This window comes from Colletotrichum spaethianum (genome assembly GCF_022836535.1).
Source record: "Colletotrichum spaethianum MAFF 239500 DNA, contig15, whole genome shotgun sequence".
NCBI classification, from domain to species: Eukaryota; Fungi; Ascomycota; class Sordariomycetes; order Glomerellales; family Glomerellaceae; genus Colletotrichum; species Colletotrichum spaethianum.
This window is the reverse complement of record NW_026054785.1, coordinates 869,335-885,168: the sequence shown is the minus strand read 5'-3', so window position 1 is coordinate 885,168 and position 15,834 is coordinate 869,335. Positions and strand designations below refer to the sequence as shown.

The 15,834-nt window shown below is 54.0% G+C and overlaps 6 protein-coding genes across 6 annotated transcripts; 2 read left to right on the top strand and 4 right to left on the bottom strand.

Moving 5' to 3' along the window:
* Positions 1-4,705: 4,705 nt before the first annotated feature.
* ColSpa_06494 (uncharacterized protein) lies at positions 4,706-6,118 on the top strand (the record flags this gene model as incomplete). The annotated part of the gene is made up of 1 exon (XM_049272706.1): positions 4,706-6,118. One exon carries the CDS (start codon positions 4,706-4,708, stop codon positions 6,116-6,118), a length of 1,413 nt encoding a protein of 470 aa, XP_049128663.1.
* A 630-nt stretch (positions 6,119-6,748) lies between these two features.
* Positions 6,749-7,990, top strand: ColSpa_06493 (uncharacterized protein; the record flags this gene model as incomplete). Its single annotated transcript, XM_049272705.1, has 1 exon — positions 6,749-7,990. One exon carries the CDS (start codon positions 6,749-6,751, stop codon positions 7,988-7,990), a length of 1,242 nt encoding a protein of 413 aa, XP_049128662.1.
* A 374-nt stretch (positions 7,991-8,364) lies between these two features.
* Positions 8,365-8,766, bottom strand: ColSpa_06492 (uncharacterized protein; the record flags this gene model as incomplete). Its single annotated transcript, XM_049272704.1, has 2 exons — positions 8,365-8,429; positions 8,457-8,766. The coding sequence occupies 2 exons, from the start codon at positions 8,764-8,766 to the stop codon at positions 8,365-8,367; spliced, it is 375 nt and encodes a 124-aa protein (XP_049128661.1).
* A 606-nt stretch (positions 8,767-9,372) lies between these two features.
* On the bottom strand, positions 9,373-11,083 carry ColSpa_06491 (protein YTP1; the record flags this gene model as incomplete). The annotated part of the gene is made up of 4 exons (XM_049272703.1): positions 9,373-9,771; positions 9,833-10,678; positions 10,759-10,836; positions 10,925-11,083. The coding sequence occupies 4 exons, from the start codon at positions 11,081-11,083 to the stop codon at positions 9,373-9,375; spliced, it is 1,482 nt and encodes a 493-aa protein (XP_049128660.1).
* Positions 11,084-13,173: 2,090 nt separating this feature from the next.
* ColSpa_06490 (uncharacterized protein) lies at positions 13,174-13,693 on the bottom strand (the record flags this gene model as incomplete). The annotated part of the gene is made up of 2 exons (XM_049272702.1): positions 13,174-13,206; positions 13,334-13,693. The coding sequence occupies 2 exons, from the start codon at positions 13,691-13,693 to the stop codon at positions 13,174-13,176; spliced, it is 393 nt and encodes a 130-aa protein (XP_049128659.1).
* Positions 13,694-13,940: 247 nt separating this feature from the next.
* ColSpa_06489 (putative transporter) lies at positions 13,941-15,594 on the bottom strand (the record flags this gene model as incomplete). Its single annotated transcript, XM_049272701.1, has 4 exons — positions 13,941-13,976; positions 14,034-14,962; positions 15,016-15,217; positions 15,325-15,594. The coding sequence occupies 4 exons, from the start codon at positions 15,592-15,594 to the stop codon at positions 13,941-13,943; spliced, it is 1,437 nt and encodes a 478-aa protein (XP_049128658.1).
* Between the last annotated feature and the right edge of the window lie 240 nt (positions 15,595-15,834).

Here is a 15,834-nt window from a genome sequence, read left to right as displayed (position 1 = left end):
TCTGGAAACCCGCAAGCATCTTGCAACGGATCCCCTTGGAACGACACCAACTACACGGCATTTCGATTTCAATTCCGTGTTCACGAATCCTCAAGGAATCCGCGAGACGGCGCTTGGTGGAAGAAGCCTTGCCAGATTTAAGAGTGTCTGACTCTGCCGCATTAGTCACCAACGACATGGTGGAAGAAAGATGAGAATGAGATAAACCCAGGGACAGCCCGCGGCGGGAACCCACTTACCTATATAGGTCTAAGGGGCTAGACCTTTGGAGGGGAGACCTGATGTTACGACCCAGGAAAGCGTTGGTTAACGTAACCACCTGGAACGAACCCACGAGGGACCAGGGGACATTCGGGCTCATGTATGCATGATCACGGCGCTTACGGGCAAGGGTCGGAACGGAAGAACTATGGACAGATCACGTGATGATAAGAAAGTGATCAAGAGATAAGGTGATCACTGGGAGCGATCACCAAGTGAGCAGCTCACCCCGGACCCACTCTAGTTGATCACCATCAACAGCATCACGATAGGGAGACATCAGTATATAGACAGGACTTGAGCCTGGGGCTCAAAGACTCTCCATAGCTCTTCAGCAATCAACTTCGTGATTCACTCTCTCATAAGTGACTCTTAGATTATCCTTCTGTTGTGAAGCTATAAAGCTATCTACGCCTAGACGTGCCTGACTGATCACCAGACACCAACAGACCAGCAAGATTACCAACAAGACTTACCTTACTGTTACCGAGTATCGACCTCAGCTGCCTATTAGCAGAAAACACCACTGTCGGATATCTGACCGTAACATGGTAATAAAGAATATGCTATAAAGTGCTTTTTGAAGCATAAAGTTCAGACTTAGCAAGTAGGGTTTTCTATAGGGTCTTTAGGAAGCATAAGAGCATCTTGATAAATTAATGCTCTTAATAGGAAGTTAGCCGTTAAAGCTAGTTAGCCTGTAGGCATAATGTGTTTAAGGAGATTGCTTCTTATCATTAGACTATTTGATATATGGTTATATAGTTAATACTAAATTAGTATATAATTTTGCTCTTATTTTTGCCTTTAGCATAAAGTATAAGGATCATAGAACGGGTATCAGTAGAAAGCTCTTGATTTGCTCTCTAATTTTAGGTTAATTTAAGGCTAAATTAACGTTATTGAGATACTATAGTGAAGAAATAAAACGATAGGCAGTTGAGGTATTCTGATGTGTGATGCCGTACGCGCACGCGTATGCGCGTGAGATAGAAGTGTAATAATAGTTATGGCCTTAGGCTAAAAGTGGGTCAAAAAGAGGAATCGCAGCTAGTTGATTGGTTGCCCTTATTGGTGTGGCCAGACTAATGACCCGGCACTGTAATTACAGCAGCACTACAGCAGTTAATTACAACGGTTAGGCGTAGCAGTCCATTACTAATATTGTAGCCACTAGCAGTTAAAAGCACCGCTGATCGTCAGCACCCGTTAACCTCTCGTAACTATAAAGCAATTATAGTTATAGTCAAAGTTTGTAAGTTGGAAGATTTTCTAGGCAAAATCAAGGGGAGTTGCTGTTCTTATACCTAGGTAGCTTAGATGTTGTGGATATCCGAAGTAAGGTGTTTTAGCTGGAGGCCAAAGCTACCCAAAATACAGCCTACACTATGGCTGATGCTATGAACCAACTTCAATCGGCCCAACTTTAGAAAAGACCATGTGGCTCAATACTGTTGACTGCCCGTTGCTCTCGATGAAGCGCAAAGATTTGGAATTACTTGACATTTTATACTCGTATTTCGATATCAAATGAGAAGGCGTCTCGGCCTATCTGCCTCGAGCAAGCTATGCCCCGCTATGCGGCCATGTATGACATGCTTCAGGTATGCATGGCGTTCAGCCGTGGCACCCGTTCTGTGTGCTGTTTGTGTACTTGCACCGCTCGTAATGTTATTGATTGACGGCATTCGCGGTTAATGGCGGAACGCCAACGCCACCGAGGTATAATAACTCATGCACGGGCTCGATAAGCGGATGTCCGGGCGGCAAAGTGACCGGCTCTGCTGCTGATACAGAAAACCCTTGCACCTCTTCCCTGCCGTCATGCTGCGTGTGCGTGGTATGAGGGAGCGTGGTGCCAAAAACAAATTCGTAATAATCTCAATCCGTAAAGAAAAGGGGTATGCTTGGTTACTCGCGACCGTTCTCATTACACTGCGCGAAGAACGCCTTGTATCTGGGTATATGCAAGGTGTTACTCAGCTCCAGCTCTGTCTCAGCTGTCGCTACTGTAGCCTCATCTGGCCCCTGTTGACGAATTCCAACAAGCGTTTCGGTCACTTTCCTAACACCAGTTGTCGACGGGGCTATGCACTCTTAATCACCGTTCCCATCACGGTCATGCAACTGTCTTACGATCGCGCAGGCCCAGCCACAGCCAAAGAATGCCAGCTTCTAGGCCTAGAAAATGTTGTTTGGGGTAAAATTTATGCTCGACTGCTCGATTGGTGTTCTGCGCTTCTGTTGCGTCCTGATTCGAGAGCTCACGTAGTCAGAACATGCTGGGACGGCATGTCGGTCGAGATAGCTATTTCTGTAGGTACCGTTACCTAGATCTTTATCACATTGACCCAAGTCAGGATTTCCTAGAATGCTCTATTATGCCTCGTCATGTTTAGTATTTGAATGATGTTTGAGAGGCATCCAATCATATGTAGATGCCATGAATGCTGCCTAGTTATAACACTGGGAGTGAGAAGTGGCCGGGTCTGCGGGCTAAAATGGCACCCAATAGTCCCGCAATAACTCCGCTAATACCTTTGAGACAGCTTTTTATGAGACCAGCAGGATCCCAAGACACATGATTAGCAATGCAGTTCTTTCTCTCAGCCTGTATCTTTGAACCATCATGTTGTGTGAAGCCAACGCCCAGAAAGCCCAAGGCTGTGGGCGCAGTTTGGCTTCCTGTCTCTGCCAACGGAAGCGGTTGCGTTATTCCCAACTTTTTGAAATGCTTCATGCAAAATTGAAAAGTCTACAATTTCGAAAAGTATAGGTTCTTCACTTTGAACCGTCAAGGTTCTCTCCACTGACTGGATTCGACCCCTTGGCAACCCCGTAGGTACTGCAGACTAGATTGCTCTTTAGCTTTATCATTACGGCCACTATTGCAGAGCAACGTGGAGCTACTATTCACTATCTCGCCACAGCTGAACGCCTTCCCAGACAACCTCGTTTTACGAGACCGGTCGTCATCTGCGAAGTCGATTGGTCTATGGTAAATTGGCCTACACTAGTCAACCTTCGTGTTAGATATATATCTTTGATAGATGAAGTCACTTCCAATTTTAAAGTCTTACGTCTGACTATAACCGATCGAACACGCAATAGATATACAAAGCTGCGATCAAACATGCATGGTAAGTTTCGGGATGATCAGTGACACAACTCTAAGACTTCTCGTTCTTCAGTGGCCATCTTGAGTACTCGGGGCGGTCTTGTGTAAGTTTGACTCATCTGGGGCCCGTCTAGCCTCATATTAAACATACTGGAAGCTGTGGTAAATTTGAAACAGAGGAGTATCTTGTAGATAGTCATCACTGTCACAAGATATCTTTTAGAATACCGTAAAATCACGATACCCTTTTCCGCTGCCCCAGTAAAGTCGCATCTTGTGTGGCTGAAGTCTCTTTACCACAAACTTTGATAATCATGAGCCATCGGTGAAGGAAAGCCACCATATTTCTTCACTCAATGTTTGGTACTCTATCTACTGAAAGTATGAAACATGTAGAGTAAGTGAAGTCAAGAATCATTTAAGTCTTTAGAGACCGATTGTCCATTTGAGATAGCGTCTGGCCAACAGGGAGCCAAGCGGCTGGACAATGGCGCTGCAAGAGATATGTATTTGTTCCGTACGTAGCTCACTTTCGTTACAGTTCAAAAAGGTCTGTCATGCATTTGATGATCATTCTGCCCAAACCAGTCCTTTCGTTCTTATCCACATCACCGTCAAGCGGCTGCCTTGGGTGCACCATGCGTTTCGGATTGCAAAGCTTGCAGATGGCCTTAGCAACTGTCAATCGACAAGAATAGGCCTCGCATAGGGCCTACGGTAGGATTGTAGGACATTGCTTCTAGACCAAGCTCTAAATCCTGGGGCTGAGTTTGGCCTTGACGTACCAGCGGAGATTTATGAGCCTACATAAACACTGCGAGTCTATATTTGCAGGACGAGATCCCTAGCAGCACCACAGTCTTGTCAGGACCCATCTCACTCTTACCTGCCCCACTAGCCGTCCCATCCAGGATGCTGAGACGTAAGCTCTGGTCAGCAAGAGCGTGCGATGCCCCTCGCTTGCTTACCCGCAGCATAGCGTCCAGTTGCCTATAGCACGGATATGCGGCAAAGTATTTCCCCATGTATCCTTATCGGGAAGGGACCCGGAGACGACAAACGGCGACCTTCCCAATCAGGCCCACGGTGTGGTTCGTTGTCCCGATAAAAAATAAGGATTACTCCTTGTACGAAACGGACAGAAAAAGCTTAGGCCAAAACCAATGCGGCGCAGAGGACCAGGACGTATAAAAGGTTTGCAATTCCAATCGAAGGGCCACGTCAACCCCTTGACCTAAGAACCCTCAAAACCTAGGCTTCCTGTTGACGACAAACAAAATGACTCGACGGCTCATTGAAAGGCCGGCCTGCATCTATTCCCCTGCAATGGGCGGCTCCTTCAGACCAAACTACACCGACACCCCCGAACCTCCTATCGCACCCACCAAGAAGATTACACTCATAATCATCAAGACTTCCCTCCTCATCCCCGGTGACGGCGAGCCGCTTAAAGATGCTGCCCTCGTTATATCCTCGAAGGTGATCGCCTGGGTAGGGGCGCAATCCTCCCTCCCTTCGAAATACACCGACTCTCCTCACAGGTCCTACACGGTGCCTTATCTCATGCCGGGCCTATGGGATTGCCACGCTCACTTTGGCGGCGAATCCCCCGATGGCAGCGGGGGCGGCGACCCGTACCAAAGCTTCATCACCGAGCACCCCGCCGCTTCCGGCGCCCGCCTCACGCGCGGGTGCTGGTTGGCTCTGCAGCGGGGGTATACGTCGCTGCGCGATGTGGCGGGTCTGGGCTGCGAAGTCTCTCGCGCGATTGAGGATGGCACCATCGTGGGACCCAACGTCTACAGCTCCGGGGCGTGCCTGAGCCAACTGGGTGGCCACGGCGATATCTTCTCCCTTCCCGCGGGAGACGTCCTGCTCAACCTCGGCGTGTCGCAAATCACGCCGGGTCACTTTGGCACAACAGCGAGCATGATTGTGGACGGCGTCGACGAGTGCCGCCGCGCAGTACGGCTGCAGATTCGGCGTGGCGCAAAGTGCATCAAAGTCTTGGCCTCCGGCGGCGTCATGTCCCGCGACGACAACCCGCTCACCGCCCAATTCAGCGCGGCGGAGCTCGAAACCATCGTGGAGGAGGCGACGAGGCAGAACCGCGTTGTTGCAGCGCACGTCCACGGCAAGCCTGGGATCCTGGCAGCCATCAAGGCGGGCGTTACGACCGTGGAACACGTCTCCTTCGCGGACCGCGAGTGCATCGACCTGATCAAGGAGAAAGGCATTGTCTACATTGCCACACGTGTGGTCACGGATTTGCTACTCAGCACGGGGGGCAAGGGAATTCCTCCTACGACGTGGGAGAAGGCAAAACTGGTGGCGAAGAACCACATGACGGCATACAAGATGGCCATTGAGTCTGGCGTGCAGGTTGCTCTTGGCACGGATACAGGGCCGGGGTTCAACATGGCGATGGAGCTGGAGTCCGCTGTCAAGGCTGGGATGAGCAACCTAGAGGCGATCAAGGCGGCGACGGCGAACGGGCCGCTGAGCGTGGGTGCACAGGCGCCGAAGACGGGGCAATTGAAGGTCGGGTATGAGGCGGATGTCATTGGACTGCTGGAGAATCCGGTGGAAGATGTCAAGGTATTGCAACAAGTTGACAATATCGGCTGGGTTTGGAAGGGTGGTAAGATCTTCAAAGGACCGGGGGTTGGGCCTTGGGGCGAAGATGCCTGGGGCGAAGATACCTTGGGGGATGTGACGATGGCTTCGCTTCTTCGTTGATGGAATGTGTATCGAAGAGCGTCGCCAACCTTCTCTGATACTGCTCCGTATCTCCATTTTACTTGAACCAGTCGAACGTAGACTTAGCTTTCTTTGTCCATATACTTTGTCCATAGGTGTTGATAAGAAAGGACAGGACAGGAGCAGGGCAAAACTTTGGATCATAGATGATTCTCACGGAGACTGGTCTCTGGGACTGCGATGTGCACGGCCTCTTCCATATTGGTAAAGAAATTCGCCATGGGCCTTTGTATCTCTCTAGGTCAGTAGAACTCAGAGTGGGAAGCCTCGAGCTGTCATATATCGCCCCTCATCCTACGAGGTGTGCGGCTTTGTGGTGCAGACCTGATGCATCACGCATCAATGTGGCCTTTCAAGGCCGGCTCGCAGATAGAACAATCAAACACGTCACAGCTTCATGGCCTTGCATGATTCAGAACGTCTTCGAAGAAACCAGAATGGTTGGAAGACACCTCGCAATGGCCACATCTGGCTCGATCAACTTTGCTCAACAGCTAAAAGGTGCCCATCACCACGCAGAACCCGACCTCAGATGTGTCTCCTTAACATCTCTACGAAACTTGTCCCGCGCTTAATTCCCCTCTACGAAACAACAAACCGACGAGCAAGATGTCATTCACCAGGCGCGATCCGTTGTTCACCTTTAACCGCCACGTTGCCGTCAGCTCCGGCGACCGCACCGTCAGGGTCCATGATGCCGTATATAGCAGACTCATCGAGTTGGCCGAAGACGAAGGCGACTGCGACTTCGCTCGCTATCTCCTCCAACAGGTCTGCGAGGTGTTTAGAGACGAGATCGATGCCCATTCAACCATCGAGCCCATTACGACAGGTCAGCGGAATTACCTCGACGGGTGGGAGGATGCCCTCGAAACCGTCTGCGGCCTGGCTTCCCTGTGCCTTGGAGGTCCGCTGGGAGACGAGGGCCTGTCCCGACCAGAGTCACCTGCCGAGTCCAACTATGACTACATGACGCAGTCTAGCCAAGGCCGCTATGCTGAGAAGTGGAACAAACAGCTGGAGGGATGGAGGCGGAGCACCGAAGAATCCAAGAGAAGCCTTTTCGGGGATTCCATCTCCTCCGCATCCAAGGACAATCGCCGGGAAGACTCCCATTCCCATGCCTCCCACGCCTCCAGCACCCCAATCAACACCCCTTCAACCGTCAGCATCAGCGACTCGGTCGTTCGTGCCCTCTTCTCCCCGTCCCCGTCCCCGTTCTCATCCACCCCTGACCTCTCCAAGTCCAATCGGCACGACCACAGCCTCAACAAGTCCGACATCATCCGCGGCCTTGACACAAACGCGCTCCTCACGCACTTTGAGCGCCAATCCCGCCTCTCGGAGCGCCGTATCGCCGCAGAGCTCGGCCGGACCAGCATCCTCCGCCAGGCCATCTTGCAGGATCGCTTCTTTGGCCGCGTGCCGTCGTTCGCGGGCACGCCGGAGATCAGCGACGACTTCAAGGCGGCGGACGCCACGAGCGAGATCAACAACCCGTTCCTGGGCGAGGCGCAGCAGGACCGCGCCGTGAGGCAAGTCAAGACGCTGTTCCGGCAGTGGCGGAAGGCTGGGGCGGAGGCCCTGATCGAGGAGGAAGCGTCGGATGAGGGCGCCTGGGCGGCCATGGGAGAAGAGGACATCAGGAGGCTGGTGAAGGACTCGATCACATGCCACAATCCGGAATTGCGGTTCAGGGGCCACGGAGATACACCGATGCCTAGCCCGTGGTCCGGATCCGTGTACAGCAGCGAGTTCTCTTGGCCGACTGGACTTCCACAGCGTCGGGGCGATGAGTCGCCTCTGATGGGTTCTCACACGCAACACCCGTATAACCTCAGGTTCAAGTAACCTCAGCGTCACCACGCTGCGCTACCTACCACTACGATGGCTTTGGGCAGGAGGACGGCTCTAGAAGAGATTAGAAGCACCGCGAGCAATGTTTAGAACCGGCGGTTCACGAGATGTGTCTATCAGTAGTTATGGACATTGTGTATTCATTTTGGGGTATCAATTCGTTTGTATTTGGGGCCGAGTTCGTCTGCGTTTTGCAACTCTAGACTGGGGCGGGTTAGTTTGAGGCTACTCCTGGTGAGAATGAAGAGTCAACTTACGAAGCATGACCGTGACTGCCCCCTTGGACCATACCATCCCGATATCCACGCCCGAGCCAAAGAACCTCAGACGATCTCTTTCTCCTACCAACCTCCCTTCTCGATCCGCGCCTATTCGATCTTCTCCGTCTCCATGTCGACCCCTTCGGGCTTGTCATCTTCAGCCACCTCGACATCTGCAAAACGTTAGCCTCGGAACACACCCCCCACCAGCTCGTCCCTCCCGGGAGGAAGCGCTCGCTCACCCTTCATGACAACCTCTCCCTCGGCCGCCATCTTCCGCCTCAGGGCGTGCGCGATCCGTTTCTCCAGCTTCTTGGCCTTCTTCTTGCTCAGGGGCGCGTTGGGCCCGCTCGTGGGTGCCAGGCCGGGCCTCGCGCCGCGCATGGCGTCCGTCTTTGCAATCTTGTTCCGGTTCGCCTCCGACTTCTTCCTGCGCTCCATCTTGGCGCCGAGGGCCCGGTTCGCCAGGCGGTTCTTGGACGGGCCGTTGGGGTTCTTGACGGAAGGCATCTTGGCTGTGTTGTCTGCTTTTCTTCCTTTTCGGGTTATTCGGGAGGAGCGGGCGGATGTGGAAGGTTGCAAAGGAAAGAGGACTGGTTGAGGGTTGCGGCGGGAGGACGAAATGCGATTGAAGGGTCGACCACTCTGGGAATTTTTTTAGTGGAGCTAGCGGGATGCAGGCTACGGCGGGGGTCCGGGCGTGTCCCACATGCCCCTCGTCCCCCCCACTGTCTACACCGAAGCCCGGCCGGCACACACCGAGGTAAATCAAGATCAAACGTTGCACTCAGGGGTAGGGGAACACCAGGATTGAACTTCAAAGTCTAGACGAGGCTTCGTGCCGAGTATTGCTTCTCTATTACTGCACCTGTCTACCAGACAAAAATTTAGCTTCCCCGGTAAAGTGTATGTCGTGATCGGCAGATTAGGCCTTTGGTAGAAGGCGGCGTTACTCTCAAAACTCTGCAAATGCAAGATTCTTGTTCTTTTCAGACGCTGCCCAGCCCGTTACAAATAAGTAAGCATTCCCGGAACCAAACGCCAAACCTGAATGCGAGATGTGCTGTCCCTGTCTATTCATTCAATGCCCATAAACCAAGTGCTTATGCCTCCCCCTCACCGCGCTACTCGGTCGCTGTTCTTGCCGATCGTGCTGGGACTGCTCGGACTTCCCAGAACTTGGTCGTCGTCGGTGTCCTCCCTGAGGCCCTTGCGCGCCTCGTCCTCGTCATCGCTCATGAGCCCCTCGAGTTCGAACTCCTCGGCGTCGCGCACCTGACGGTTTTCTCCAGGACGGCCGTTGGGCACCGGTGCGCCGTTGGCCAAGGCGACTTTGCCGTCCGTGTTGGCGTTTCGGTCGAAGAGGTGGATGAGCATCATGGTGAAGAGGAAGAGCAGGAACGCGAAGGAGTACAGAATAAGAATGTAAGAGACGTGGTCGAGGCCAGAGTTGGCGACAAGAGCCATCTGCTCCTCGGTGGCACCCATGAAGAGGAATCCAGACGCGTACAGAAGCTGAGAAGAGTTAGTTTTTGCTTGCACATGCGAAGATGCGATGCAGGTGACGGCGACTTACGAAAACAGGAATGAACTGCCAGCTGTTTGTCTGGCGCCCATCAGCCGAAACTCCCGTGGCGTCCTTAACGACAAAGGCCACCTCAATGACACGAGTGATACCAACTCCCATCAGGGTCTTGCCGAACATGTTGTGGGTCATGGCGCTGATGGGAAGGTCCTGAGGGTGCGCAGACATGGCCCAACCAGTGACGCCGATGACAAAGCCGGGGATGAAGTTACGCTTGGGGTTGCCGTCGCGGTCGCGGCTGAGCCAGATACCAACCAGACCGGCGCACCACCAGATGATACCCATAGTGGTGTGCTGCCAATCGTTCCTGACCCATGCCGTGCCCCATCGGTGCTCAGTGAAGGTGTTGACGCAGCCCCATGCCGCGATAACAATGCTGTCGAAGAACTCCTGCGACCTGCCGCTGCGACGAATCCAGAGTTGTCCGACGAGCAGCAGCAGGGTCAAGATGATTCCGTAAGCGATGAAAGCGCTGCCCATGATGAAATGCGCCAGGCATTGACCGAAGTGGTCGGCTTGACAGAAGCCCAAGGAGGTAATGCCTCCAAACAAGAACTGCGTCCAAGCCAGAACGGGGGAGGCCTTGCCCAAGATGCTGTGGGCGGGTTTGATGAATCGGCGGATGCGACCGTTGATGCCCTTCTCAAGATGCAGCCTCAGGTAGATACCCAAACCGACCTGGGTAGCCATAATGATCATGAGCCAGGTGGCAAAAGAGGAGTGAACGTTATGAGGGAGGAACTGTCGACCGCCATGCATGTGGCCGAGGAAGTAGCCGAGAATGGCGAGAGCGGATCCGAGGACTTGAGTCGGAACGTGCCAGCGGTTCTTCGTCATCTGGAAAAGGGAGGGCAAATCGTCAGTAATCGCGCGAAACCGTCAAGGTAGTGATGGGGTGGGGAGGTTTGGCCACGTACTCCCAGCACCATGCCGACGGGGAAGATGACCCCGAAGGCCAGCATCATGATGAAGATGTGTATCCATAGTATAGTGTCCTGTGACCGCAGTCAGCGTCTCGTGTCCTTGACGTGTTTTTTTGGCCGGCGCCTCATCGGTCGGCGATGGGAGTCGTTTGTCGCTTACTATAGGTTCCTGCGAGATGGTCTCGCCCTCCTGGATGTGGCTGACGCCGTGTTCGTGACCGAGAGCCATGGGGAGAGATGTGATGATGAATGCTGCAGCAGCGAGCAAGGAGGGAGATTTCAGCGGCGACGAGGCCGTAGAAAACGTGTCCCGCGCCATGACGGGCGTTTCGAAATGGTAGAAGCGTCTCCCCTGTGCTGCTGTCGGGCGCTGGAGCCAGACGTGTCACAGACTTGAGCCTGGCGAGCGGGGCGGCGTCACGGCGTAGCGACGCAATTGGCGAGGTTCGGACGAAGCGTACGAGGGTCGTGGTGTCTGGTAAGTTAAGGAGAGTCGGGGTTGGTCAGCAACCGTACGACACGATGGGACGGTTGGATTGCTGGGCGGTAGAGCAAGCGAATGCCTACGTGCGTCGAAGCGTGGGGACGAGAGACGGGGTGGAACGGTCGCGGCCAGGGGGTCTGAGAGTTTGTCGGGTGGTCGTCGTGGTGGTCGCTTATCCCTTTGGGGATGGGACGGCGGACGGGAACCTTGGACGCAGGGCGGGACGGGAGGCTCTGTTCTCGGTCGAGACGGGTTGTCGGGGAGGCGATGGGCGATGTAGATGAAGGGAAGAGAAAATAAAGAAAAAGAGAGGTTGCCAGAAATTGAGACTCGTGTAAGAAGAAAGGAGAGACAGAAACACACCCACGGCTAACGGGCCTCGCAATGTGGCTTCGCTGCGTGATGAGCGCCGGAGCCTTCGGCAACGCCCATATTGCGGGTGGAACGCAGGAGGTATCATACCGCAGAAAATGCTAGGGGAGATACTCCGCTAGGGAGAACACCACGCAAAGCGACCGTCGTGATGTGGAAGGAGGACGGGCTGGACGTGCCGGAGCAGATTGTTCCCTACGCTACACTACCTGGAGGCCATGTACCTGCACGCCCACGCTAGGTGGGAGAGTACTTGGAGCCGCTGAAGCAGCCTGCAACGCCCGCCCGGCAGTTATTCCTCCCTTCCCTCTCTTCCTTGTCCCTTCCTCTCCCGTTCGTCAACCAGAGCAGGTACGTACCTTACCCGTTGACGCACACTCGGATTGGGGCTGGTTTCATTGGCTGCCGCGGTGCGGGCCCCACCAGCTATGAAATGGAGCTCGCCAAAATGCCACGATTTGCCCAGCGAAAAGTCATTTGCCCATGTCACCTTCGCCGGCTTTCGTCGCCCGCCTGCGTTCCGTCTGTCTCTTGGGCGTCTCTGCACGCGTCAAGCATACCAAGAACACCGCCCCAATGTCTAATATCCTCTCCCCCCTGCCAAGAGTTTTCATCTATCCTCCGTTCTGTGTAAGGATCTTGCCAGTTTTGTTTGCTTGTAGCAATCCCCAACTATCGAAGTGAAGTAAAAACAGCAGAAAGCCCTCCCTCCATTCCAGTACCAAGTCTACCCTAGGTGACACGGCGAGTTCAGTGAGGAATACGCGCCTTGGCCCAAGCGAGCCAAGCTCGGGGTTTTCCCCCTTTCCACAGCCCCAAGATAGATGCCTTCAAGCCATCTTTGGAGTTTACGATAGCCTTGATACCTGGATCTTTGGCAAGCTCTGCATAAAGATGGTCGCCGGTGTCATCGAACCATCTTGCAAAGGTGGGATAGCGGTTCATGACGATAACGCTTCAACTTCCAGTGGCTGTCTTCTGGTCATGAAAGACAAGGCCCACTTCCCGTTTCTCGCCTTTTCAATCAAGCACTTTGTCGCTTTGTTGAAGTTGCCTGAATGGGCTTCCGTAAACGGCATGCTAGCTGCATCGTCTGTTGTTTGAAAGCCATGACATGACTATGAGTCGAGCGACACCCGTGAGCATCTACAATTTGAGTTGAGACTACAAGGACGAACAGGTTCACTCAATCTCGGAAGGTCCGACTGGACGTGTCGTCAATGCCATCACATCCCTGACTTCCGTGAACCCCTTAATGCTTTCAAGCTTTACCCGAGCCACCGGGGCAAAGTTAAGATTGAAGATGCTCGGTCCTCAGTACCTCCGGAAACCAAGGTCAAGACCCTGCGCCAATCGAAAGGTCATGGGCACAAGGTACGCAACTGCGTCGGTGAGTTATTGCCATCTTACTATCAAATCAGCAATTGCAGAGATCGTTGGAGGTCCAAGCCAACGTTGTAATCTTGTGGCTCATCATCGTACTGTCAGATGCGGCCTCGATAGTCGATGTAGGACCCTGTTTCTCATACACAGGGACCAAGTCCCCAGGTGACTTATCGGTAGATCATGATGATGTCGAGCTTGAGCTTTAGTGACATGCTTCTGAGCAGGCGTTATGAGTCCAGGACATATACCGGAAATTCACATGCTGATGCACGTTCCGTGAGATGAACCTCACATGTCGTTGACTTGTGGTCTTGTTAGCGGACGTACAAGTGGCGCAATCGGCTGTCTGACAAACTTGCATGGCGTCCGCACTGAACAGTCGTCGGCGTTGACGCGCCGCTCATAAGACGCTCTTGGCAAAGAGAAGACTGATCGATCGGCCAAGCAAAGCGCACCGAAATCAAGACGTTCAACATAGCGCTTACCACCAAGCACAACCTCTCCCGGAGGTAGCTGACGGACGACTCCGGCACCGAGGCCTACACGGACTGGTCCCCTCTGTCGGGGCGCCGGCGTCCAACCATCATCGCCGAAAACGCCTAGCGCGACCATGTCCCAGTCCTCTACACGAATGTCGCAGCCGCCAACCATGCGCCGCTCGTCTGTTGCCGTCGCAAGCCTCGGCATTCCGGGGTCGATCACTCGACGATTACTATTCCATGCTGTGTGCCGGATCACATAAACACCAGTGTGACCGCAATGTCGGTATTAAGGCTTTTGCTCATTATTATTCATCGGCACACGCCTTGGTACTTGGATATGATATAATGCTATGGCAGTGGCTCGACGTCCTTCAAATCCCATGGAACGTTCTGGGAACCCTCATACCTCGTTCATAAATCATCAACGCACGCATTCACATAGCCAGCCATCCCTAGTAGGTGTACCGGAAGCCGTGCTGGGCACCCTCCTGTGAATGCAAGTCAGCAATCGTTCCACACATCCGAAGCATGGGTGAGAAACTTACATCATCAGCCTCAAGTTCCTTCTCGCCCCGGTCGGCCTTCTTGTTCTTGGAGTAGGCGTCAAGAGTCAACAAGCCAACCAAGACAACGGTCAACAAGCTGCAGGCGATGCAGGCATACATGCCCGGGCGGTAGTGAGGCTTGTCCTGCTCACGGAAGAGCAAGCTACCGGCAATACCACCGATACCACCGAACGATACTAGTGTCGCACTGCAGAAAGCTCTCTTCCATTGGCCGCGGATGTTGTTCGCCTGGTACGCCATCACGGCGGGGACGTTGGAGTTGGCGCCCGCCGTCGTCAAGAACACGCCAAAGTAGCGCACCGCGGCGCTCGAGTGGAAGCCCATGATGGGCAGGCCGACGATGCAGAACGCCATGTTGATGAGGATCACGGGGCCGCGGAACTTCATCTTGTCACCCAGCCAGGCGGTGGCGAACATGACGATGCCGGCAAAGGCGTACGGCGGCGCGACGAGACACTGCGCGGCACCGACGTCGAAGCCCATGTTGGCCTGCAAGATGATGGGCAGGAAGTACGCAAGCGCGTAGGAGACGGTGGTGGTGTTGAAGAAGATCATGGCGTACGCCCAGATCCTCCAGTCGGCGCCGGCGCCCAGGAACCTCCGCATGTTGAAGGCGGGCATGTGGGCGTCGCCACGGTCGCGGTTCACGCGGGCGACGACCCAAGCACGCTCACGCTCGCCCAGGAAGCTCCAGTCCTTGCGTTTGGAGTCGGGGAAGTCGACAAGCAGCCAGTAGCCAGCCATGCCGAGGACACAGGTCAGGACACCCTCGATGATGAAGATCCAGCGCCAGCCTGTGAGTCCTTGCTGGCCGTTCATCTGCATGAGACCGTAGGCAAGGATACCGGCAAAGGCGGAAGCCACGCAGCCGAGGAGGTAGAAGACCGAGTATCGCTTTCCGACCTCGTCTGGTATGGTCAGTCTACTGCAGCGAATATGGTTTCGACGAAGGAGGACTCACATCTAGTGTACCATGTGCTGAGGAGGTAGACGCAGCTGGGGAAGAAGCCGGCCTCGAGGACACCCAGCAGGATTCTGCACGCATACAAGTGCGAGTATTTGCGAGAGAAGCCCATACCGATCATAACGGCACCCCACAATAGGGTGAGCCCGCCGAGGTGAAGACGGGGGCCAATCTTGCGGACGACAATGGTCGAAGGCGGCTGGAAGATGATGTATGGAATGAAAAAGAGGAGTGAGGCAATGCTCTGTTCACACCGCAGGTCAGCCATCTTTCATTATCAAATGAGCGTCAGCAGGATGCACTCACGTATCTGTTGTCAATGTAAAGAGCTAGCTCCTTGGTCATGCCCGCAATAGCGGCTGCAGACAAGTTCGTCCGGTCCATCAGCGAGACGCAATACATAGCGCCAACAGTCACGACAAGTCTGCGATCAATGCGGCGGATGATCTTGCGCTGCTCCTCAGGCGTAAACCCGGCATCGATATCAATATCATGGGAGCCATTGAGCGAGGTGCTTCCGACTTCGTCAGCGTGCTCAAAGCCGGCCTTCTCGGGGTCCTGGGCTGGTCGGTCCATGATGGCGGCGATCGTGGTTGAGGTTTCTGAGCCGTCCAACAGTCGGAGAATTCGACAACGGATGCGCAAGCCGAGGGACTGCTGTCCAGAAATAGGGTCGCCGCGGGGAAGAACGCACAGAAGCTGCAAGATGTGCGTCACTTCAGAGTTCGGCCAAGGGAGTGAGGGGGCTTGGTTGGTCGGAGGGTCTGGGCCTTTGGGTCACACAGACACAGGAATGCCGTTCGAATAAGGATGTGG